General features: G+C 37.2%; 1 protein-coding gene across 1 annotated transcript in view; it reads left to right on the top strand.

Annotated features, from left to right (window-relative positions):
• Positions 1-3,685: 3,685 nt before the first annotated feature.
• LOC150090672 (uncharacterized) overlaps positions 3,686-27,298 on the top strand; it is a 46,269-nt gene continuing 22,656 nt past the window's right edge. The window contains exons 1-2 of the mRNA XM_090390008.1: positions 3,686-4,013; positions 22,319-22,744. Coding sequence (XP_090246134.1) covers positions 3,902-4,013; positions 22,319-22,744 — 538 coding nt within the window. The 5' untranslated portion in view covers positions 3,686-3,901. The remainder of the gene's footprint in view (positions 4,014-22,318; positions 22,745-27,298) is intronic.

The raw sequence follows: 27,298 nt of genomic DNA on the forward strand, positions 1-27,298 counted from the left end.
ATGATGTTGATGAAGGTATATCAGGCTTAATGTCGAAGTTTGCAGATGATACAAAGTTGGCAGGGTTGCTAATGACAGTAATGGCAGTGTGCTACTGCAACAGGATCTAGATAATTTGGGCAGATGGGCTAAGAAGTGGCAACTGAAGTTTAATCTTGACAAATGCAAAGTACTGCATATGGGTAGAAGTAACCCCAGAGAAACGTACCAACTGTGTGGTACTACACTTAAGGTGGTAGAAAATGAAAAAGACCTGGGAGTAATTGTGCAGGCAGATATGAAGTTTTCTGAGCAATGCAGACGGGCTGCCAGGGCAGGTCATGGGGTTTTGTCAATCATATATAGGAATTTTGCTAGCAGGGAGAAGGAGGTGATTGTCCCTCTGTATAAGGCAATCGTCAAGCCACGCCTTGAGTACTGCGTACAGGTCTGGAGGCCTCATTTTAGGAAGGATGTAGATATACTTGAGCGTGTACAGCGAAGGGCAACAAGATTGTTGAGGGGAATGAAGGGATCCTCTTACCAAGAGAGGCTTAAGTTCTGCAAATTGCAGTGGCTGGCGACTAGGCACCTGCGCGGTGATCTGATTGAGGTATATAAGGCCTTGAATGGGTTGAGTACGCTGAATTCTGATGGGATCCTTCCACTTGTTCATATTACGAACCTAAGGGGGCATAAATTCAAATTAAGAAAGGACAGATGTAGGTGTGCGGAAATTTGCCTTTAGCCAGCGGGTGGTTAACTGATGGAACAAACTTCCATCTGTCGTTGTGGAAGTTGATAGTTTGAATAAATTTAAGGAGGAACTGGACAGGCATTTGGAGTCAATGGTGTGATTTTTTTTTTTTTTTTTGGCTGATGCTGCATAAGCTCATACACTTGCTGTCTTGCATCACATGCCACTACTACTACTACTACTACTACTACTACTACTACGAGAGAGATTTGTCAGATTTCAGAGTTAGAGAGCAGATCCCAGAAACTTAGAGTTGTTGATGAGATTCAAGAGGTTTTCTGTGTTTGAAGAGATTTTCTAGAGCCAAGTGTAGTCAGCAGAGCCGTGAAGAGCAGCAAATAAAGAAAGCCAAGGAAGATCGCAGATATTGTCGATTAAACAGATATCACCTAAGTCGTACTTATGGAGCGAAGAGTCTAATCCAGAAGTGTTGAAGAAGAACGGAAATTTGTTGGTAAGTTGACTAGCATTTTCTAGAATAAACCAAACCCGATTATTCAAAGTTAATCCTACTCCCCCTTTTAATTTTATCCTTATTCACGGACCTCTCTCCTCATGGACACATTCTGATAATTGTTTTATCAACTCTTAGTTATTAGTATTTAACAGATAATGTGACTTTTCAACCTAGTTGTCAAAATACTAATTATAATTGTTAAGTTGACATCTTTTCCTATTCTAGCATTAGAACAGTTGAATGTTATGACAGGCACCAATCATTTTGGATACTTGTGAGAGCAATGAGGGAAGAGCCCACATGAAGAACACTTAATTTGTTACATCAATAGCAGCAATATTTTAACCTGCTATCTAGTTTGTACCCAAGCAGTCTTATACATGTGTTACCCAAATCATGACCAATTCTTTAATGATTAATTGTACAATTTAGTATGTTTAATAAACCTTGTTTTGTTATTGATTTTGCCTTGTGACAATTCTCTGCTACACATAACTCACTGAACAAATTGTTGAAGAAGAACCACAGTTAAGCGGCGCTTTGGAGCCCAATCACATAGTAAATAGCCCAAAGGGTAGACAACGCAATCTTCGATGCTGCGAGCTTGCTCTCAGAGTCTTGAGGGCACAAGATTTTTGTCCTAATATAAATTGCTAGACAATGATATGAAACCCAGGTTTTCTGGATGCAAATATTAGTGTCTGATCTTGCCGGAAGCGGAGTGGTTCCCAGAGAAGGTTGATTGGCAAGCACACGCTATAACGGAAACACCTGCGGAACATAGCTGCGTATACTTGATGGGTTTGAAAAGTTGGAGACAGTCTTCCGCAGACAACAGTGGAGCGAGTGTCGCTTTTCCCATATGGCTACCACAATTGAAGGACAAGACTACCGCTCAACCAATTGGAAGTGCTTTTTGCACCACATCGCTAGTAACCATCCAGGAAGGAATGAAGAAATAACACATCAAGTGGAGCATCGAAATGTACAGATTCATCATGCCAGTCTACTATGAACTAACCAAGCTAGAGACCGACATGACAATGTACAGGATGAAACTATACACCAAGTGGTTCGAACAGTTCCCGACATTTCAGGTCAACAAGTGGCAGACCAGAGACGAACCATCGTCCTAAAAACCTGATAGCTCCTAAAAACCTGATAGCAACCATGAAAAAAAATCAAGCAGGATGTGAGCGACGGACTACAAAGAACAAGAAATACAGGCACAAGCAAACAGAGAGAGACCAGTAAATACAAGAAGTAAAACAAAGCAGCCGAAATGAAAATAGACCAGGTAGAGATATTCAAAATGTAAAAAGGCCCTGACAGAATGGAATTCATAGAGGCCCACGCCATACCGAAGCAGAAGCTTGACAGAAACCTGCGGCACATCACTGACCACCTCAATGGTCTGTGATGTGCTATTCACCTGCTATCCATCATGCTGTTGGGCATGATGGATAGCAGGTTGAGTGCTAGACAGAACCACAGTGCTCAGGACATCACTCTAAAAGATTCCTCTCCTGATCGTGATCGGTCTGGTTGTGATTTTCTCGACTTGGTGGTGGTACTCCACTTCTCCATGGTTGCCTCTAGGAAGTTTGTCACTGTGTGATTGATTTTGTATATCTTCAGCATCTCTATCATCCAGCTATGAGGTACGGAATCGACGTAAAATCGATGTAGGCTGGCTGCAGGTTGTGGCGCTTCTTATAGTCTTGCTCTATAACGGCGGCATCTATGATCAATTGCTCCTTGCATCCTTTCTGCTGTTCGGCCATTAAGCTCTGGCTCTCCAAGTGGTCTGATATCTTCTTGGTTATGCAGCTGGTCAGGATCTTGTACATCGTTGGGAGACAAATAATTGGCCTGTATTTCGCTGCGTTTCTTGTATCTTGGTCTCATATAGGACTTCAGATGTGTGACTCCAGATATATGATTCCTTCAGTAAGAAACTTTGGGATTGTCTCTGGGTGCCTTCCCTGTCACCGTCCTTCCCACACTGGGTGGAAAAGATCAGGCTTCGAATCCCGTCGATGACACGAGGAACTTTAATGGACGTTTTTCACTCCGTAGCTGAGTTAGTCGGTCTCAGGCGTATATAGCAAGGTTTCCCCCCCTCAGAAACTGGGTTTTTTTCGTGTAGCAAAACAGTCAAATCGACCAGGGAACACAAGCAATTTACAGACATAATACATACTGTATATGAGTATATATAAGAAATTATGGGTGGCCCTAATATAATACTTTTTGTGGACACTGTGTCCCTTGAGGATGCTCTTCCATTTTCCAGTCAGTTTCTTACTCCTATTAACCCGTCGTTACAGTGTTGGCACTGGGTCAAGTGTGATTATTAAACTAGTACATTATTATTAAATAATTGGTTGCTGGTTTTTAAAATGTGTACAGGTGGCGTGTCCTAGACATTCCAAAATAATCGTGCTCAAGATAAAGGAGTCACTTAATGTGTGTGTGCTTGTTTGGTGTTTTTGTTTTGTGTCATCGTTTAAGCGAATGTAATTGCTGTTGTTATGGTTTCACTCTTCTTGTTATGTGAATTAAATGAGTTGTTTTTGAAGTAGTCGTTTTTCATCAGCTTTAACTTGGTTATAGTCTGTTCTACCATATATAATTCACTCCAATAGAGTCGCGTGATTAGTTGTATACAGAAAGATTTGGATTTCCTTGTTACGTTTCCTGTTTTAATGATCCAGTTGGAAATAATGAAATGGAGAATATTTTCGGCAGTAATGCTGTGTGTTGCAAGTATGGGTTTTGCAGAGTTTGTTTCCAAGAAATCACCTAAGGAGCACGTGTGTAAGTATTTCAAACGTCGCACAATATTTTTAGTATATTGTATATTGGTTATAAGATATTCATGCAGTCTGTAACTGTTGAATTTTAACGGATCAACATACACTTAAAATTGATATCGTAATACATCGTGAACTAGAAGCTGTAGGCACATTTTCTTCGATAGCTTTACGACCTAAAAACAATGTTTTTGTTTACCACTTGTCAATCTAGTCTCTGACAATCTGATTGCAGCAGTGCCCTGGCAAAATGAAAACAAATCTTTTCATATTTGGGAAGGAAGGGCGGCATTTTCTTGTCGACAAACACGCGCCCGAAAACCTTGACACGATCCTGATGGCCAGTGTTAAGGGAAATACAAGTTCTTGTTTCTTCCCCCATATAAATTATGCTTACGTAATACAGAATAATAATAAGAAATGGACATGGGGTAATAGGCGAATGCAAATTCTCACATTGCGAGATTCAACCCGAACACTGAATCTCGCAATGCTGGAATTTGTGATCAAAATAAACGTGTGTAGAGTTTCTAGCTCACGATGTAGTACAATGTAAATTATAAGTGTATGTCTATCCGTTAACAAACTTTTATACCTTGTGCCCTCTTTCCAGAACAAGTGAAAATAAACAGATCTGATATGAAATTTATCTGTGATAATAACTATTATGAATATATAATAATGTATACTTAATTTTGTAAATCAACTTACTTCAGTTTTATAAATCATTGTTTACTTACAACAGTTTTATTTCAGTTCCAAAGATAGAAATAAAATCGAAATAAAACAGCACGCTCCCCCCAAACCGAGGGTGTTCCCTGGGGGCGGAGACAAACCCCACACTTGTGGACTTCTCCTATAGCGTATTATTAGCTGTTGCTGTAGTAAATCACTGAAATAAAACACTTATAATGAAATTGTAAGCTTGTCTGGCCACAGTATAAACAGAAATATATTTATAGTGTTCCCTGTATTGAATGTTATTGGTATGCTGTCAGTCTGAAACCTTAGGATCATCTGATACCTTAGTATCACATAGATTTCTCTCCCCCCCTTGTCACTGCTCACATATATCAGGGAAAGTTTGTTTGAAACACAGTACTACTACCTTCAGAGCCAGTGTGATGATAGGCATTCTACTTTTTTCTGATATATATTTTCTACATTCTACAGTATTTAATAAATATATGTACCCCTGTTATAAAATGTGTAGCTTCCTAATGAAGCAAGGTTGGAGTGTGTCTTACTTAAAAGCTACATTGAGAAATAGATTACTAGCCACATTGCACAATATTTATGCTTAATAATTTTGTAATTACAAATTATTTTGTAATTACTACATAATAATTACTGCTTAATAATTTTGTAATTACAAATTATTTAATTTCATGATTTTTATGAAATGATCAGGTGAAAGTAGTATCATGATTGGGTGGTTTATTTCACTGATGAAACAAATTTATACAGTAACCTCAGTAAAATCCTTTACTTTACAATATAGAATTCTTTAAAATTTGGCACATTTTACAAAAAAAAGAAAGTACAATACTGCACTCATAGCAATGATCACATCTGTCTTTAAGAATACTTGCAAAAAAAGATATTTCTCTTTTTTATAGATATTTGTAGCACATCCTTGTCCTTCCATCTGTTTTCGCAGTCAGCAGGATTTAAATTGCAAAGATAATGCAATAGTCTTAATTCTCACAACAGAACAAACCTCTCTTTGCATTGAGGTGCCCTGATTTTGCACTTGTTGGCATTTTTTAAAAAATGGCCTTGCCAAAAGGTTAACTGGCCATTTGTTTAAAGGTTGATACTGCTATGACAGCCTCTTTTGTGAATAATTGGTCTCTAATCAAATAGCAGGTATGGTCTGGTAATAACACCCAGATAAAACAGTTGTGAAGTTGTTCAATTTGAGTTGCCATGCCATATAAGAAATCAGAGCTTCAATATAGCTAAAGCTATCTATTTTGTCTGAGTGTTGTCCACCTGTTATTTGATGAGAGACCAGTTAGTCCCGAAACAGGGACTAACTGGTCATAGGCTGTCATAGCAGTATCTCATCTTTTAAAAAAATGGCCAATTAACCCTTTTGTGAGGCCATCTGTTTTAAAATAGTACAATATCAGGGCAACTCATTTGTTCTGGCAAGCTTGTTCTTCAGTGAGAATTAAGTTATATGCTATTTAAATCCTACTAGCTGTAAAAATATCAAAGGACAAATTCCTGCAGACCTCTTATATAATTCTCAGAGGCCATATAGCTTTGCCTATATTACAAATTACAGTTGTGTTTGGTCATACATCATTTATGAGCTGGTGACCAGTTTTGTATCACTTTAGAACAACGAATGAAGAAACAGAAAATGTCCAGTGTGGGTACAGCTGTAAAAACGAATGCTTCATTAAATCTATGGGTAATCACTTTCATGAATAGGTGCTTAATTATGCACACCAGGAATAGATTTAATTCCACATAAACTACAGTTTTACTGCTATTATAACTAACCATAGTTTGCCAGCTACATGACTGAGGTAGGAAAAAACAATGGGTACCTCAAGGTTATTGTCCATTTGGCTTCCTGCCTTGCACCAGTGCTATTGAAGAAGGCTTAGTGAGTTGTCTGTTTTCTCTTTTCTACAGTTATAATGGGGACAAAAACAGAACTTGATCTTTGTTAAATACGTGCAGAAATTGAATTTCTTTACAGCGTATTATCAAAATGTCATGTAAATTAAATATTGCCTATACCCCGTTATAATTATTTCTTAAGAAATAATTATAATGAAGAAAAGCTTTATTTTTTTATTTTTTTTTATCCTCCAAATTGAAAATACAGTGTATTTAAGTATTTTAACCACATTGATATTCTGTTTGATAGTATAATAGGCATGCATTTAAAATTAACATTATAGTACATGACATTTGCTATGACTGTGTATTGTTATTTGTTTACATTTAACAAACCAAAATGCTATTTATATTTTAACCACTAGTACTATTTTTTAGTAATTATAAATGATTACAGATGTAAATAAGTTTGGTTGTCAGTTTTAATATTCAATGGAATGTGCTTCTCCAACAGATATAACTGGCCAACCACTAGATATAACCCTCAGAAATCCAAAATATTTTAAAATTTGACACCTCTTAATCCTCATGGCTATGGAATTTTAAAGAGTTTACTGTATGTTAAATTTAATTATAATTTTTCTTGTAATTTTATTGTTCACTGTTCAATGGTGTTTGTATAAAAATATATGTATGTATAAAAAAAAGGCTTGTTTTATGCTTATATATTTTTTTATTTTATTTATCATATTTACAATGTTAAGTACCATAGCAAGTTTATTACCTATGGGCAATTTTTTCCCCCATCCAGCTATCGTATATGTAAATTGTTTAATATCGAAACAAACTTCGTGCAACCGTAGAGCAAAAAAATATATATCTGAACATTAAGATACTGCGACTACTTATATTATTTTGAAAAGGAAGTACTTTGCAAAATAGGTAGAGAAATGCTGTTGTAGACCAGAAGATTGTGAAGAGTATGACGAGAGCCTCTATATACAGATGGAATGAACAACAAGGGTAAATGCTCTTATTTGTGGTTTCAATTTGCCCCTTACTGATTGGAACAAGTGGGAGTGAAACTTGCTGCAAGGGAGAAAATTTTTAAATAAACAAGTCCAGTGCTTCTTCAGTAGACTGGATATATACGTTGTTTGTTTGTTTGTTATTTGGTTTTTAGGAGCATTAGCAACTAAGGCCATATTGCTCCGGGATATGCGGTGGTCATTCCCTGACCTTTCCGCATCCTCCATATTTGGTGGTCACAGGCTTGAACCCTGGTCTAATCAAGAAGCGTGTGCTACGCACTGCTGCTCCTGCCCACCTGGCTACGGAGGCGCCGGATATATACGTACTTGTTCTGCTGCTCTACCTATGTTAGATCTGGAAATTAAATCCACCTAACTTTAAATCTCAATTTATATGGAACCAAAGAAAGGTGGAAAGTACTAGTGGCAAGAATAGTCTAGACCTGATAATCGCCTTCCAGATAATATTCATAGCACTGACCATAAAGGAACCCTTAGCCTTCAGTAGGAAGCTAAGGGTTTATGCAGTTTCTAAGTTGGCCAATTTAAAAATGAGGTTACAGTTGTTAAAAATAACTGTATGGGTTTTAATTTCATACAGGGGAACTATGGAACATCTTATAAAGAAGTAGTCACAGAAGGCATAATACATGTATATCATTAAGAAAATATAGCATGAGTAGGATGCCAAGATGGATGAATACAGAGCTGGCCAGTTTGATAGAACAAAAAAGAAAGCATTGAAGTTACTGATGAAATAACCAAAGTCTACAACAAATATAAGTTGATACAACCACAGAAAGGTCCAAAGAGGGCAATGTACTTGGTAAAATCAGCAAAATGGCACCCATATGCTCATCATAGTTCACAAATAAAGGTCAAATATTAATGGTTATAAATGATAATAAAACCAGTGAACATACTGGATTGGCAGTTTTCTTTTAGCCAGCAAGTTGTAAATCACTGGAATAAGTTATCTCCATGTTACTTGAGTCTGACAGATTGGGAAAATTCAAAGTTAACTGGATTAGAACCTGTGCAATGAGTGGAATATGTGAGAAGGGGTTTTTTTTTTTTTTTTTTTCTCTTCTGGTACAGCAAAACCTATGGCTTCCTTGCACCATATGGCAAATACCAAGCACCCATCCAGTTACCAGTTGCATCAACTGGATTATCAGTGCTGACTTTCCCACAACCATTATGCAAGGGATCATTCAGATTTGCTTGTTTCTGTTAATACAAGGTTAAAACTTTCCCCCTTTTGGTGGTTGTCAGTGATTTCTCACAGTCAGCCTTTGCCAGCCCAACCATTTTTGTGCTACTGTTATAGACCAACTTATAACTGTTATATGTTGTTTCAGTGTCTCATTCCATAACTGTCCCATGCTATCTTTTTTTGCTCTATTAAAGTATTCAGTTCCTTATTTATCCACTTCTGCATTTTCGTCTTGCTGTATTTTCTTAATGGTATATATGTATTCAGGGCTTCCATTATGGCAGTCAAGTTGATAGAGGTCACTGTCATAGTTCACTTTCTTGAAATTAAAGCCCCTACCTTTACATTTTAAACAACTGAGACTATACTCACCAACCACTTTTTAACACTTTGTGATCACTTCCCAATAAAGGCTCTTGTACTGTCCCCCCTATGATACTATAAGAAATATGGGAGATGATCAGGTCCAGAATATTCTTGACCTGAGTACTTCCTAACAGGCTGGCATAGATATCAACCATCTATTTGGTTTAAAATTTTGGTCCTTATGGTGCCAGTTGTTCCAATCAATAAAAGGCAGATTGAAATCTAGAACATGGAACTCTTATTTACTCTATTCCATCTGTGTATAGGTCTCATCCATACTTTTAGGTCTCCCCCCCCCAGTCTCATTTACTTTTACTCACTACTTACAATTTTACATTCACTCACACCATACCAACTCAGTGGTGGCACGATATTAACTTCAAATCTAGGCATTCCCTTGTCGTACACAAACTGTTTTTGACAGATAAATGTGACCCCACCCAATTTCACCCCTTCCCTCGCTAAATAAAACTCATCATCCCATATTTCTGGGTGACACCAAGTTTCCATTAGCCCAATTATGTTGGCATTAGTTGTCATCCCAGAGACTCGCATCTGGTGAGTATGGGCTTGGCACACCCAGGGTTCTGAGCTGGATGTCATCATTCTTCTCTTTCTTGGCTATTGCCTCCCTCTCCCCCCATATGGCTAATAATAATAACTATTATTTCAGACTCACTCATTTTATTCACAATACTCCTGACATTGCCCTACATGACCTTCATCCAGTAGTGGTCATGCATAGCTACATGTGACGAGACTGAACTGTGGTGCCAAATCCTTAATAATTAATTCAGTATATTTGCAGTTATAATATATAAACTCTTTTGGCCTCGGGCATATCAGGAATAAATGGAAATTTATTTTTGTATTGTTTACTACCCTGACATGTATCTTAAAGTAATTTAGGTGTTTTAGTGCTTTTCATCATTCTATAAGTGTCTTATGCTTTTTTTTTTTTTTTTTTTTTTGTCTTCTCTTATTTAATTATTTATCTACTTCTGCATCCTCTTCATGCTATATTTACTTAAGGTCTTAGAATTAGCTTCTTGTTCATTTAGAATCATGCTGTCCTTGATACATCTCTACAATATCAGAACACTTTGGCTTTTTTGATGTGTGCAAGTTATTGACCGATATTATCACAAAAATTCAAATCTGTTTCTCAGAATCCTAAAAGGAATTTTTCTAGCAGGGATAAGGAGGTGATTATCACCTTGTATAAGGCAGTGGTCAGGCCACATCTTGAGTACTGCATACAGGTCTAGAGGCCTCACTTTAGGAAAGATGTAGAGCTGCTGGAACGAGTACAGAGAAGGGCAGCGAGATTAGTGAGTGGAACAAGGGTTGCTGTTACCAAAAAAAGGCTTAAGTTCTACAAGTTGCAGTGTCTGGAGACTAGGCACCCGTAAGGCGATCTGGTTGAGGTGTATATAAGGCCTTGAATGGTTTGAACAGGCTCAATGCTGATGGGATTCCACCTCTTGCTCAGATTCCACACCTTGGGGGGGGGGGGGGGGGCATAGATTCAAATTGAGGAAAGACAGTTGCAGAAAGATGTGCGGAAATTTTCCTTTAGCCTGTGGCTGGTAGGTTGATTGTTGGAACAAACTTCCATCTGTCGTTGTGGAAGTTGACAGCTTAAATAAATTCAAGGCTGAACTTCAAAGGAGTGAATGGATGGGTGAAGCAGGAAAGGGTGTTTTTTTTTTTTTTTTTTCCTGGCTGATGCTATATAAGCTTGCTTTCTTGCACTGTATGTCACTGCTAATACTAATGTCTCCTCGGTGACATCAGAAGATACTCTTGAATCTCCTCTGTTCAAACATATTTCTTCAGCAGAACAGCTATTTCTAGCTATTTTGTTTGCCATGCTGATAAAGTTAACCCCCCCCCCCCTCAAAAAAGTCTTGCAGTTCTTCAAGTGTTGAAGTAATCAATAAAGCTTTCAGCATATAGTCCCTCCTGTCATGCTTGGTCATAGTTACAAACATGAATACATTATGAAAAGGAAAAAATGTAGCTGAAATAGTGAGTTTAACCTTTTTTTTTTTTTTTTTTTGTCTCAAATTCAAGTCCTTTCTATGCAAAAAAAAAAATAAGCTAGAAAAGCTTATTTTTTTTTATAAGCTCGAAAAGGAATATCTTCAGTGTTTTCTACACGTTGAGCAACATATTAGAGAAAATGATACTGATGTTTGACTTCATTGACATACTACAAATTTTTGAAAACCAATTCAACAAAAGATTTTTCAGTGTGACATTGAACCCACAATTTCTTTTATCTGAGTTCATTTTTCTCTGTAGATAGGTTCAATACAGACTTTTCTGGAAGTTGAAGATCTCAACTAGAAGATCTCAACTAATAATTGACAAAACGATGTAAGTTTAAAATCCCAAGCAAAAGAAGAAAATTTTTTGAACATTGGTAATATAGAATTGCCCAATTTGTATATCGCTGCTTGAAGAACAAAATCAACAACTTAAGATTAAATGCCATATATCTAAATGACTATCTAAGAGCTGGAATGCAGTCGTATACACCCAACTTTGAACAACTATCTGCTAAAAGGAGTGTCACATGCTGCTAATATGGAATCTACTATTTTCATTGTGTACTCAAAATAAAGTAAATGCTGATTATTAAAATCATTCCCTTTGCTTTTCTCAGAATTTAATTTATCGATATATATATTTGAATATCCTGCGTTTTTATGATTATGACCACCTGCTCCTCCCAGAATATGTTGTGGGTTCATTGGAGACAGCATTGCTTTCAGCCAGTGAGCATCTTCGAGTAAAGGAACCTTTAGGTGGCAGTGATTATAGCGTATTAAGGATTTAGACAAAGATATAACTCCTGTAAAGGGAAGGATTTTTGTTTTCACAAAGATGATTATAATGAGCTCAAATATTTTTTTTAAACCCTATTTAGTAGGATCAACTGATGATGAAAAATGTAAATGCCAAATGGGAAGTGTTCAGAGAAGTAATGATAAAGGCTAATAAGCATTTTATACCAAATAAGATATATTGTTCAAGATTTACACCCAAGTGGATGTCAGATGAATTGGTGAGCTAAGTGGCAGAGAAGAAAAATGCATGCGTAGATATTAGCATTAGTAGGGGCATATGATGCAAGAAAGCCAGCTTATGCACCATCAGCCAAAAAAAAAAAAAAAAACTCCCATTTCACCCCTCCATTTGTTCCAAATGCCTGTCCAGCTCAGACTTAAATTTATTTAGGCTATTAGCTTCCACAACAAAAGATGGAAGCCTGTTCCACCAGTCAGCTACCCACTGGCTAAAGGAAAATTTCTGCACATCAATTCTACAAATATCTTTCCTCAATTTGAAACTGTGCCCCCTCAGGTTCTTCGTCTGAGCAAGAGGAAGAATCCCATCAGCATTCAGCTTGCTTGCAGAACTTAAGCCTTTCTGGTAAGAGCACCCCTTTGTTCCCCTTACCAATCTTATTGCCCCTCTTTGTACAGTCAGTCCTCGTATAACACGTGTTTACACTACACGAATTCGATCATACACGATTTATAAATAGGGGAACGATATCTTATATAACACGAACCGAATTCGCTTATGCACGATTCGCCTTCGTTTTTACAAGAAATGGCAGTCGAACGCAGACTCACCCCAACTGAACGCAACACGATAGGAATGAAGAGAAGATTCTGAAAATGTATTTATGTTTTTTATATCAGTGAAGGAGAAACACATTTCACCATAATAAGGTAAAACCCACACAATTCCAGCTATCGGCATAGTCGCAAATGTAATTAGATCGAGTTTCTACCAGTTTATAACAAATTCCACTAGCAGGAACGCAACTGGAAATTGTTTTTGTTTTATGGTAGTAACCCCTAGAAATGTGCTTTAGTAAAATGTGGAGTGTTAATAGTGTATCTCTGCCTTTACGGTGTTGTTTATTCAGTTGCTACACGCGTGCAGCTTTGTTTATGTGTATCAAGCGTGCCTCCTCGTTTTGTAATTGTGCTTTATTCCATAAAAATGAGTAAAATACTTAAACGGTGTGAAAAGAAAGCGTCCTGGTGAAGACACTGCAGATTCAGAGAGAAAAAGAAAAGCAATATCGATAAACAGAGGCGGACTGGGTCAAAAATTCTTACCCGAGAAAATCTGTAGTGGCCTCATACTATGGTTTGTGGCCAAAATCACACCGGCCTCCTGCCCACTGGGGTTTCCCCGGTAAGGCTTACGGCCAGTCCGCCTCTGTCGATAGAGAAAAAATATGAAATTGTGAAACGCTTTGAGCGAAATGAAAAACCATGTGATATTGCACGTGCTACAGACCTAAATGAGGTAACGCCGAGAATTACAAAGAATGCAGAGAAAATAAAAACAACTTTCATAGGAGGACCAACTCAAAGTGTAATTAAAATCCATTAGATTAAGACACAGAGAATTGGAAGAGATGGAACGGCTGTCATCTGTTTGGATAGAAAATCAAATAAAAAACCAGTTTGCTTACGATAGAAGCAAAAGCATTAGCAATATTTTATGACGTAATAGTCGTAATAAAATACGTAAGTATTTTTTATTATTTTATTTTTTATAATTTATATTATAATAAAATATAATATAATAATAATAAAAAATATTATAAAAATTATAATATTATTTTTATTACGTATTTTAATCTTTATAAAATACGTAAGTATTTTATTACAATTATTTATTGTGTTTGGTAACGTTTTGGTTACCAATGTGTGTTCAATCTTGGGTGGCCAGCACCTAACCCTATTTTTCCCATAGGGCCTGTTGTTTATATTGCACGAGGGTTTCTAGGAACACAACTATCGTGCTATACGAGTTCTGACTGTACTCGTTCTAGCAACTCTACATCCTTCCTAAAATGAGGCTTCAACACCTGTACACAGTACTCTAGGTATGGCCTGACCATTGCTTTGTACAACGGGATAGTCACCTCCCTGTCCCTGCTAGCCAAATTCTTATATATCATTGACAAGACTCCATGACCTGCCCTGGGAGCCCATCTGCACAGCTCAGCCAACTAAATATTTGACTGCACAGTTACCTCCAGGTCTTTTTCACTTTCCACTTCCCTGAGTGTAGTACCACACAGTTGGTACGTTTCTCTTCAGTTATTGCTGCTCATATGCAGTACTTTTCATTTGTTAATGTTAAACTTCAGTTGCCACTTCTCAGCCCCATTTTCCCCACTTATCTAGATCAGTTGGAGTAGCATACTGTCGTTAACAACCCTGCCAATCTTTTTATCATCTGAAAACTTGGACATTAAATCTGATATACCTTCATCAATATCATTGATAAATACACAAAACAACAATGGGCCCAACACCGAATCTTGGGGAACTCCACTAATAACATTTGTCCACGAAGAGCAGTGTCTACTGATTATCACTCTCTGTCGGTTGGCTCAGTTGTAGCAGAGAGATGGTTATAAATGGCCATTGCTGTTCCCGGACTAATGTGAAAAGTGGAGTGCCACAGGAATAAGTGTTGTGCCCCTTAACTGTTTTATATATATATATATATATATATACTGGGTTGTTATGAAATAAATTTCCCTATTCAGGAGATGCTAGTGTCAAAACTGTTAGAGATAGCACTGTGAAAATCAGTGGGTACGTCATTTAGGGTATGTGGAATCAATTTGTAGAAGAAGAAAAATTAGTTCATATTTCTGCCACCAGAGGAGAAATTGGCACTGCAAGCATGAGATGGAATATTTAACTTAGGATTAGATTTTAATATCAGAACTTATAAATTTACAGATATTATTCTATGTGCTTTCCTTCACTTGAGATGACATACTGAAAACAGGACTTAGTGCAACACAGTTTCTCATAGCATCTCTTTGGGGATGTTGGCTACATGCTGTTTAATGCTTGCTTGCTTTCAAATTGACAAATGTCTGTATGCTGCCATGGTAAACTCCGTCTTTTAGGTATCTCCATAGCCAGAAATCAATAGGGATTGAGATCTGCTGATTGGGCTGGCCAGAACTGCAAAAAATCTCTAGAAATGATGCAATCGTTTCTGAATGCTGAACGGAGCAGTTCCTTCCTTTGTTGACCAACGTGGTGATGGGCACCATCTTGCATGAACACTACGGTCTCCAAGCATTACCTTTCTTGCAGAGCAGGAATAATGTGATCTCTTAGAAGAGCGCAGTACCGTGCACTAGTTACCATACACCTTACAGGGCCATGAGGTGTAGCTTCTTCAAAGAAAAATGGTCCGATTATAAACTCTGCTGTGAATCCACACCATACTGTAACGTATGGACTTTGTAGTGGTCTTTCATGCACAACAGATGGACGAGAAGTTCCCCATATTCGGCAGTTTTGTGCATTTATAGCCTCATGAAGAGTGAAATGTGCCTCATCAGACCACAAGATCATTCGAGCCCATGTATCGTCAAGTTCCATATGAGCCAGAAATCGTAGAGCAGAAATCTATTTGTTGTTGTTGCTGATCACAAGACTTTAGTTCTTGTACGGGAATCAGTGTAAAATTATTCGAAACACTTTACATACAGTAGACCAAGGAAGGTTCAAGTCTCTTGACACACCTCTGGCACTACTGACTGATAGTGTTTCGCATTCTGACCTGGAGGCCATTGCAACCGCCACTTCATCCACTACCCCTGTTCCAATACATGTTCGTCCCCTGCCTGAAATTACATCTAACTCCCTGGTCACTTCAAATTACTTTATTAGTTTTCAAAGCCCCATTGACGTCAAAGGTCCTTTATGCAAACCTTTTAAGTTTCTGATATTCACGTAGTACTGCATTAGCATTACTATTATTCTGATAGAACAGTTTTACTAAAAGAGCACGTTCCTTTTTTAAATGGCAACTTTTACATATGTGCCATTTTTTTTTTTCCTTGGCAGCGGAAATTTGAACAAATTTTTTTTCTACTACAAATCTCTTCCCCATACCCTAAATGACATACCCACTGATTTTCACAGTGCAAATTCTAACCGTTTTGACACTAGGGTCTCCTGAATTGGGAAACTTATTTTCTAACCACCAAGTAATATTAATTTATTAATGATATTGATGTAGAAATTTCAAATTTCATATTTTAAGTTTACCGATGATAAAAAGGTGGGCACACTGGTTAATGACACTAATCAGGGTATGGTACTTCAAGAGGATCTAGATAAACTCTGCAGATGTGCTGGAAAATGGCAATTGAGGTTTTAGCAGTGGTAAATGCAAAGTTGCTGTATTTGGGTGGCAAGTAATCCCAGAATAACATATCAAATGGGTGGCACCAACTGATGCTATTGGAGTATGAAAAAGATCTATGAGAAATTGTACAGACTGACATGAAATTCTCTGAGCAGCGCTCAGAGAATTATGTCAATCTGTACAACAACAAGCTGCTAAAATAGCCCATGTGTAACAACAAGCTGCTAAAATAGCCCATAAGGTTCTGTCGGTGATATATGGTAAAAACTTTGCCTACAGAGATTATCCCATTTTATAAGTCAATGGTTAGGCCACATCTGGAATACTGCATACATGTTTGGAAATCTAAATTTAGGAAGGACATAGATTAGTTGGAGGGCACAAGAGGATATTCTTACCAAGAAAGATGGGGGTTCTGTAAATTGCAGTCTCCAGAAACTAGACATCTGTGTGGTGACCTAATTGAAGTGTATAAGGCTTTAAAAGGGTTAAGTGAACTGAATGCCAATGGCATCTTCCCCTTTTTGGCTGAAACACGCAAAGGGGCATAAATTCAAATTGGAAAAGGATGGTTGCAGAATAGGTGGACAGCAATTTACATGCAGCCAAAGCGTAATAAACTATTAGAATAAATTTTCACCTAATTTTTTGAAGGTGCGGATAGTTTGAATAAATTTAAGGAAGGTTTTAATCAGATTATCGGAAGGAATTTGGATTTTTTTTTTTTTTTTTTGGGCTAGTGCCCTGTACTGTCCTGCTATTAATATTCAGATACTTGCATATCTACAGACAGAGGTGTAGCTAGGTTTCTGGCGCCCTTGGCAAATTCGTGGCTACGTGCCATGTTTCAATAATTTCTAGGCTGACCATATATCCCATTTTCAAAGGAACGGTGTAATTTTTTCTCTGTGTCGACATCCCGTTGTTTTAGTTAAAATGTCATTTTTGTCCCCATTTTTTTAAAAAATAAATTTAAAAATGCTTAAATATTGGCACAACATAACCTATAATCGTAATTATGTCGTAGAATGGCTGCTATTGTGGGTAGTAGTCATTCGTGTAACCACAGGTAGAGACACATTGATCAAATGCAGAGAATTCCATCTGCCAGTGGTTACCAATACGACTGAAATAGACGGACAATTTTTGTAATAGGCTTTTCACATCAATTCAACAATGTGTTACGTGTCAGTAGTCTGAATTTGTTTTGTGTGCTTGTCGGTTATCACATACACTTGAAAGTTTTTTTTATTTTATAATTTTAAAAGTTTTAAGCCTCAATGTCAAAAAAAAAGAAATAACGCATTTAATGAAGACCTTCAAAAAGAATTCAAATTTATTAAACTGGACAATTGGTATAGTGATAAAACAAAATTGGTTTGTCAACATTGAAATTTTTATTTTTCTGTTGTTCGTGGAAGTAGGAGTGACATTAACCAACATCTATGTAGCCAGAAACATAAGGATGCTGAGAAAACTTTGAATTCAATTCAAAGCATCAGCTCGTTCATTGTCCCGTTTTCATCGTTCTCTTTCCCGTTTTGGCCTCAAGGAATTATGGTCACCTAATAATTTGTAAAATCATAATAAACAATAATAACTAAAGTTGGACCTATGTTTAATGAACTTCTTTATAGCGATTTTTTTATATTTAGTGAATTTTTTTTAAATTTCCTCTTTTTCCTTTTAAAAGGCCTCCGTAGCCGAGTGGTCATGAGCAGGAGTGCAGTGGCACACGCTCTTTGAGTAAACCGGGGTTCAAGCTCCTGACTGCTAAATACGGTTGATCTGCCAACCCGTACTGGACCAGCGTGACAGATTATGGTCCATTTCCCTCAACATGAATTGTTGAAGAGGCTTTCATCCTGCAGTGGATTGATAATGGCTGCAATTTACTTTTACTTTTTTTTTTTTTTTACTTTTCTGTTGGAAATTGCATTCAAAATAGTTTCTGTACAGCGAAGAATATTTTTCATATAACGAATGGATTACAAGAGATTTAAGTGGATACTCATTGTTCGTACCTCTGGCCTGTAAGCAATTTAGGCAATAGTGGTGTTGCTAAGCATGAATTAAAAACTAAAGAAATTACTATCTTCAACTTAGTGGTATCAGTAAAACCGATCCAACTACCTGTCCCACATACTGAGAAGTCGAGCTGGTGAACTACTTTCTATGTATCCATAGCCGGGGGGCAGATCAAGGCATATTCCATATTCGGACAGTTGGCTCTGGTCAATCTTCTACTGTAAGCATCCTGTTAGAGATTTAGGAGAAAGTGGTTTTCTTTACAAGTAGTCACCTGTTGTTTCACGGAAGTGACTCTTCCACACTTTGCTGTAAGTTTCTATTTCTGTTTACATGGTCACGGGAGTTGAATATCCAAGTGATTCCGACATTTTGGACAGTTTCAAAAAAAAAAGTTCAGATTTAAGAAATAGTGACAATATCGATGACAAGAGGAAGAAAATGAGGGCAACAAAGATATTAAACCTTCTAAACGTGAAATGTTTGCAGCTTTTAAAACTTCGTTGAGGCGTTCAGTGTTAATCAAATGTTCATGAGCATATACATATTTGAGTGTTAAAATAAATATGAACTGTTTATATCGCAAGAACAAAAACACTATACACATTATTTATAACTTCTAACTTATTCAGTAACGTAAAACGTACACAATGCATTCATTGCGAACTGTTATGCATTCGAGCACACTGATGCGGTCGCCTGATTGGTTCTTCAAAGTTACGTTTGGGATGTCCAATAGATCTATGCTGCTATGCAGTGGTACTTAGATTTAGGGATGCATGCAGCAGTGTTGAATCCAGAGCACCGGGGGGGATGTAAACTTCAGGGGGTACATGTATATTTTTTTATTATTATTTAATATTTACAACATATGTATATGTTTCAAACAAATCTGTATATTTATGCATAAATATAAATATACAGATTATGCATATTTATGAATGTTATTATAAGAGAATATGAGAAAACAAAATAGGAAATATTTATTATTTAACATCCAAATACTAATAGTCAGTTCACAAAAACCACATTACTGACAATAATCACAGTTTAATATGAAAATCACTGATTAAAATTTGCAAAAAAAAAAAAAATTATACAATTTATAATCAAACATGCAAGTACTGTATTGTAATAATGTTATTCTACTTTGCTTTTTCTTTGCATGTGTATCAATCATTTATTAATTTTTCCAATAACTCATTCGGGTGCTCAGCTTATCTTCATGCAAACTTGCAATATTACAGTACAGATGCATATATAATAAAAATATTATAAAATTTATTGTTTATAGGCTGCGACCAAACCGTCTCGTTTGCGGTATACAAAGAAAGAATTAGCCACAAGTAGACTCTTGGGAAATAAACAAAAAAAAAAAAAAGCAATGTGAAGACCATAAAGCGAAACTGCTGACAATTGAATTAGTGGCTGCAGACTTGCCCAAAAGCCGCAGGACACTATAATTAGAACAGCATCTGTCAGGAACCTATTCACGGCCTGCGATCTTGTTTGTGATATACAAACAAAGAATTAGTTGCAAGTAAACCGTTTGTGTGAAAACAAAAGGAAACTGAAAACCATAAAACAAAAATGTGAACACTTGAAATAGTGGCATTAAGTTACAATTTGTGCAGCCAGAAATATTGCCCATTTGATTATTTTGAAAATTTTGTGTCTCGAATTTTAGTGATTTATTTTTAGTGTCTACCACCTAACAAGCACCACCCTGTTGATCTGATTTTTCATGTTGTTTATTTGACATAAATTTATTGAATCTGTGTTTTTTAAAATAAAAATTGCTATTTTTCACCGGGGGGGGGGGTATTCCACTGGGGTGAATCCCCCCCATCGATTGAACACTGGCATGCAGGCTTGAATTGCCCTCTGGAAACATGCCATTTGGCAAAAATTAATTTTACTCCGCCCTCTGTTCTCATTCTGATGCGACGACATCTAGCCACGGGTGTCGAAATAGCTTTGCAATAAATTGATGTGGCCTGTCAGTGGCACCCTTGGCACCTGCCCTAGTGCCAAGGCATTCCTACACTACTGTCTACAGATAACCTTTATTTGCATGAAAAAATATGTATGCTGAAACATTTAGCCTGTATGACGGTCTGTAGTCTCTGTAGAACATTCTCCACCAGGTTTTTGTAATCCTGATATTTTCTGCCATTTGGTCTTCAAAGTAGCAACCAGTTCAGCTCTGTTTTTTGGGCACTCTCTGCTTGTACTCAATGATCCAGTCATCCCAGAGGTTCTTGATAGGATTGAAATCGGGACTCTAGACATGAGCAGTATGAAACAAGAGTGTTGTCCTGTTGATACAGGACTTCCCCAACGTGCTGCCACAACCTAAGTAATGAATTATTGTCCAGGACATATGGATAGACCTCAACATTTGTGGTTTTATCGAAAACAACCATTGGTCCCAGCCCAAACCCTGAAAAGTAGTCCCAAACCATCACGCTGCCTTTGCCAAACTTCATTGTTAGGATAATACAGTCTTCTTTATTCAGGCATTTGCCACACCCAGGCATGACCATCAGACATGGTAGACCATGTACCGTGACTCAAGCTCTAAAGCAGTAGTTCCCAAACTACTGAGATCTACGGACCCTTTCAAAAATCAAAAAAAGTTTGTGGACCCCTAAAATATATATGCATATGTCTCTCTCTCTCTCCCCCCCCCCACCACTGACTTGTTCGTTTAGGTTAGGTTATGCTCATTCTCTCCATTTCCCCTCTCTCAGTGCTCGGAGACGTAGCAGGCATACTAGTACTTGTCAAAGGATAGTCAACATGGAAAGAGGTTACAGCAACGAAGAGTATGCACGTCATGTATGGTAAAGCCAACGGCAGTGCACTCGAGGCTGCACATTTGTACCAAGAAGCATTTCCCCGCCGAAGGCAGCCCAACAGGTGCGCATTCATCATGGTACATCAGTGCCTTAGAGAACATGGGAGCAGGTAGGCCCAGAAGCATAACACCTAATGTTGAGGAAAGGGTGTTAAAAGAAAGAACATCATGTGACATCTGTAAAATCCTGTGGTGTTGAAACCAAAAATTAAAAATGTATTATCTTGTGTTTAATAAAACCACCCCTTAGCAAACGATTCACAGCTTTTTGCTAAACTAGTGCTCCCATAGTCAGTGGCAGATCTTAACAGAAAATGTGCATTATCTCAAACGGTTCATTTGCGGCCCGATGTTCACTGGGACTCTTTTGCTTATTTTAGTTTGTACTTTTCACCTTTAAATTATTGACCATCATTTTTGAAACACCTTGTATATGAACACTAGGTTTTCTAAAAAGAAAATTCCAAGTTTTATGTTTAAAACAACTCAACTTTATTCTATTCTTATTTTTACATAAATATATAATAATAACTTTATTTATCATCAATTTGCTATACATAGAATGAATAATTTGACCAGTTCCAGAGGGTCCATTTTTCTGGCCCCCTGGAACTGGTATATGGACCCCAGTTTGGGAAACGCTGCTCTGAAGCATGGTTTCCATTGGTCTGTGGTCCAAGAACAGTGGGAAAGAATGGGTACCAGGCTAGATGGCATCTGCTATTCGTCGGGCAGTTAGTGACTTGTGGGTGGTTGCATGACCATGATGATGCCTATATCATGCGGCATCGTGCACGCTGTACTGGTGCTGACATTTTGACACTACTAATATTAAAACATTTGAGCACTCGCTGCTTTAAAATAATTTATCTGCTTTCCTAAATTAAACAGTAGTAGATAAAGGATTTTAATTTACAATAAATGTATGGTATTTACTAACTGTTTTATACAACTTTATCTTATTTTTACAATTATTAATTCTTTAAGTGATTTTTCTGTTTTCTTTTCAGATTACTATATGCAACTGTGTGATTCCAATAATAGCCTTGCTGCTATAAATGTAAGTGAATCTAATCCTTTGTCAAGTGGGATATTGAAGATCAGTAATCATGAACATGATAAGCCAGCCTACTTACCAGGATTTAATTGTACTGTTACAATTAATCCTCTTCAGACACATTTTGTATTTCTGACTTTTTCTGAAATTAACATTAGAAACTGTAGCCTTGATTATCTGGGTGTTGAAACAGTGGATACTGTACCTCTGTGTGATAAGAATAGTATATGCCTTAAAGAAAATTGTGATTCTTTGAAATTTGATTCAGGAAGTAATCATGAAAATGGGAGCCTTGCTTTAAAATTTGCTAGCTATCTTGAGGGCAATGTTTCTGTTAAACGTACAGGATTTACTGCAGTATTTACAGTTTATAAAATTGGTATGTTTAATATTCTTTTGGTTAATTAATTGTAATTTTTTTTTTTTTGTATATTTATTAAAGCTCTAATTTTTTTTTTTAGTTTGCTGTTTACATTATGTTGCTATTGATGTAGGTATCTGAAGTTTGATATCTAAGGTTGTTGATACAAAGGTAGGGTACAGTGGTTAATGATAGTAATCCGGGTATATTACCGCAAGAAGATGTAAATATTTAGAGACTATTTTACATTATTTTAGCTTTAATGCCCCTGTAACAAAGTAAGTTAGTTTGTATATAATAATTGATACAGCATGTCAAAACATTAGTTTTCATTGCTGGCGAACTGTTAGTTTACTTAAGAAATATATGCTTTAACATAAACAAAGCTTATTGTATTTACATTAAAATGATGTGATGTGTACTTTCATTAGTGAAAAAGTTAACCTTGTGTATGTTATACAAAAGGGGGAGAAGACCATATAAAAGTATATAGTGAAGCCAGCTACAAGCTGCATTGAAAAAATAAATTATTAATCACATTCTACAATAATTGCTTCATATTTCTGTAATTATAATAATTTAATTTCATGATTTTTTTTTTGATTTTTTTTTAAATAAAATACTCAGTGGCAAGTTTTTTTTTTTTTTTTTTATGGAAACCCCAAACACGAGAGGTATTAGAACCTATAGTACTTAGTACTGTGCTTGGGTTAGAGGTTGAGAAGACGAAAAAAGATATTTGTTGGCATTTGACTTGAACTTCTGCAGACTGTAATTTTCAGGCAATACGTATGAAGGAAAGTTGTTCCAGAAAACAGCAGTTGAAGGAACAAACAAGGAAGATGAAAAGTTGGTTCTGTGACTTTGAAGTTGGACAATAAATGGATGTTGGCTAGTGGCGGCACGTGTTCGGACTGTTTTAAAGGAGTGCAGGAATTATAGAAGCCAATTCAGAAGAATAGTGCCCATGGAAGTATCTGTAGAAAAGTCATGTCGGTCTCTTTGTTGATTTCAAAGGGGCATACGACACTGGTGGCCGAGTGTCCTAGCAAGGTCCAGAGAAGCCGGGGTCTCAGCTCCTATTTACCATCTCCTTTCGAATTACTTTGATTCTCGCAGCATCACAGTTTCCTCAGGATTCTGCTCTGTCACCAGATCTCTTTCTAGGGGCTGCTGTCGGTTGATCGCATCTCCGTAGCCAGCCAGGTGGGAAGGAGTAGCAGTGCGTAGCACACGCTTCTTGATTAGACCGGGGTTCAAGCCCATCACCACCAAATACGGAGGATGCGGAAAGGTCATTCAGGGAATGACCACCGCATATCCCGGAGCAGTATGGCCTTAGTTGCTAATGCTCCTAAAAACCAAATAACAAACAAACAACTCGGTTGATCGAGACAACATCCTTCAGACAGCTTATGCAGACGACCTTACTGTTCTGATTTTTGGTAATTCCAGCCGAGAGCTAGAGTGCAGAGCAAATGAAGTTCTAGATGACTTGAATATCTGGTGTCAAACACAAACTTCAAATCTCGACTAATAAAACAAATGTTGCTAAAGGGCTCTCTTGATGTGAATAGACCACTTACTTAAGAATTTATTTTGTTGACTGTCTTAATTTTAATTACCATGCAAAATATGTACTTCAGAAAATAAAAGCTATGACCTATAAAATTATTAAAATTACCAGGAGTACTTTTGGTGTAAAGAAATCTTACATTAAATTATACTACTCTTGTATATTTATACCAATTGTGTGTTATGTGGCTGGGGCCTGGGGATACAGAATTGGTAACTCCCTTGTTCAAAAATATCTTACTCAAGCACAAAGATTCTTTCTTCTCACTGTAAGTAGAGCTTGTCGAACTGTCTCTACAGCTACTCTCCAGGTCCTCAGTCATCGACTGCCAATCCAATATGAAGTAATGTTATATTATCTTTTATATTGTAGAAGAAAAAACGTTCCTGCAATTATAAATGGTATAACATATAATACTGACCTGCAAGAAAATGTAGACATTAAAAGAATGAGAAATGAATGTTGTAGAGCGTGGCAAAATACCTGGTCTACTTCTACCTTGGATAGGGAGACCTTTAGGTTTTTTTCCCGAAGTTGCTGATTATGATAAGAAAATGGACTGGTTCAATCCTGGCTTATATGTTACGTTTCTATATACCGTTCATGGCAGTCTTAACTCTAAATTGTTCTCATTCGGATAAAGTAACACTCCTCTCTGCAGTTGTGGTGCTCAAGAAACTGTTGAGCACCTTGTCTTTCATTGTCCTCTGTATGATGATTTAAGACTGGACTTTCAACTTCTCACAAATGTATTCAATTGCTCTGAAATGCCAAGACTAGTTACTGTCCTGAGTATTATGCTGAAGTATAAATCTTTGTAACAATCAGCTGGTTGTTTTGGGACTGATAACCATGGCTTGTTTGTAGACTGTTTCCGTTTTTGGATTCTCTTACCTGATGTACTAATCAATCTGCTGGACTCCAAAGTCCAGTGTTTATTTTGTATCATTATCATTACCATTGTAAATAGCCTTTATGTATCATCATCATTGCAAATATCCTTTATGTATCATCTTTATATAGTTGCTTTAAATTGTATCACTAACAGTATCACTATGTATAAAAGTATACATAGTGATACTGTTACCTTTTGACGGCAGATAGGGCGAACCCTGGAGCCCACAAAACTTTAATTAAATACTTTGAACTTTGTAGAAAAGGCATGCAGCAGAAACAGTGTCTATGAAACAGGAAGTGGAGAGAGACTCTGTTAGAGATGGGTCATTAACCCAACTGCCCTCTTCTGAATGGAATCTAGAAGCTTGAGAAAGGTTTTGGGGGCACCGCCCCAGATGTGGGAATAATATTCCATGATAGGACGGATTTGCGATTTCTACAGAGTGAACAGCTGTTTGTAAGAAAAGTAACGCCGAGAACGAAAGAGAAAACCAAGTTTTTTAGATGCAGAGGAAGCAGTATTTGTGCTTGTACCAAGAGAGATTAGAAGTCAGGGTAATCCCCAAAAGAGAGATATCATTTTGCCTAGAAATCAGTGTCACCAAAGATAAGCATAGGAGCAGATGAATCCTTTTTGCGAGATATAAGACAAGACTGAGTTTTAGAAGGATTAAAATCAACTAAGTTGTCATTGCCCCACTGGAGAATTACCTGGAGATCGGCATTTAAGGAATTGGTAGCAAATTTTCGAGAAGTTTAAGCTGGTTGAGCAAGGCAAGGTTTCTCAAAATGGAAAGTGGAATGCAATGTGCTATCATTGGCAAAACTATGGATAGGATTTCCAGTCAGTGGAAGAAGGTCATTAATATACAAGAGGAAAAGAATGGGGGAAACAACTGAACCTTGGGGGACACCAGCATTAGTGGAAAAGTTAGAAGACAGAGAGCCATGTACCATCACCAACAGTGAGCGATCTGAGAAAACTGGATAACCAATTACAAAAAACAGTTGGCAAACCATAAGATGGAAGCATGTTTAGAAGACCTTTATGCCAAACACGGTTGAAAGCCTTTGAGATGTCAAGAGCAATTGCCTATGTTTCACCGAACTATTCCATTGAATTTGTCCATAAATGGGTAACAAGCCATAATATCACCAGTGGATCGACACTGACGGAATCCATACTGGCAATTGTTGATCAGACAGAAGGTTTCTAGGTAGTTTAAGAGTTGGCGGTTAATGATTTCTCCATTACTTTAGAAAGAGTAGAAGTAATTGCAGTGGGATGATAATTGAATGGGAGGGATTTGTCACCCTTTTTAGGAACTGGCTGGATATGAGCAAATTCCCAAGCAGAAGGAAAAACACTTTTGAAATAAGAAAGTGAAAAAAGTGGCAAACAGGAGTAAACTCAGGAGCACAGGGTTTGAGAACAAGTGGAGAAATATCATCAGGACCTGGAGCTTTCTTAGCATCAAGATTTGTCAAAATCCTTTTGACGGAAGACCATAGGAGGCACTGAATGGAGCGTGGTGAGAGGTGTTTTACCAAGATCATTAATACACGAGTTTGAAGAAAAATGGGATGCTAGCAGGTCAGCTTTATCCTTGGCTGAAGTGACAACAGAACCGTCTGGTTTTGGCAGAGATGGGCAAAAGTTGCGGCCAATAGCTTTGGCAAGAGACCAGAATTCTGGGCTACCATTAGAGCAGGAAGCAAGTTTTCTACTTTTAGCCTGTTCAAACTCTAGTTTGGACTGGTTAATAACTGCTTTACAATTGTTGCGAGCTTTGGTATAGGCAGAAAATGAAACTGAAGAATTGGAAACAAGCCAATTATGGTATGCAACGTTCTTCTTTTGAACAGCCTTAGCACATTTATTGGAAAACCAAAGTTTAGATAAAGGACAAGATTTTAAAGTGGAATATGGAATAAAGGATTCCATTCCTACAAGAATAATTTGACTGACATATTTGAGTAAGCATTGACATCAGAAGTTTTGAAACAGTAATCCGACCAAGGAAAAGAAAAGAAATCTCGCATGTCATCCCATTTTGCATTCTTGTAATGCCAGACAATATGAGGTTGGAAATAGCCAT

The sequence above is a fragment of the Mastigoproctus giganteus genome, chromosome 1, assembly GCF_048544385.1.
Source record: "Mastigoproctus giganteus isolate SK-2022 chromosome 1, ASM4854438v1, whole genome shotgun sequence".
Classification (NCBI taxonomy): Eukaryota; Metazoa; Arthropoda; class Arachnida; order Uropygi; family Thelyphonidae; genus Mastigoproctus; species Mastigoproctus giganteus.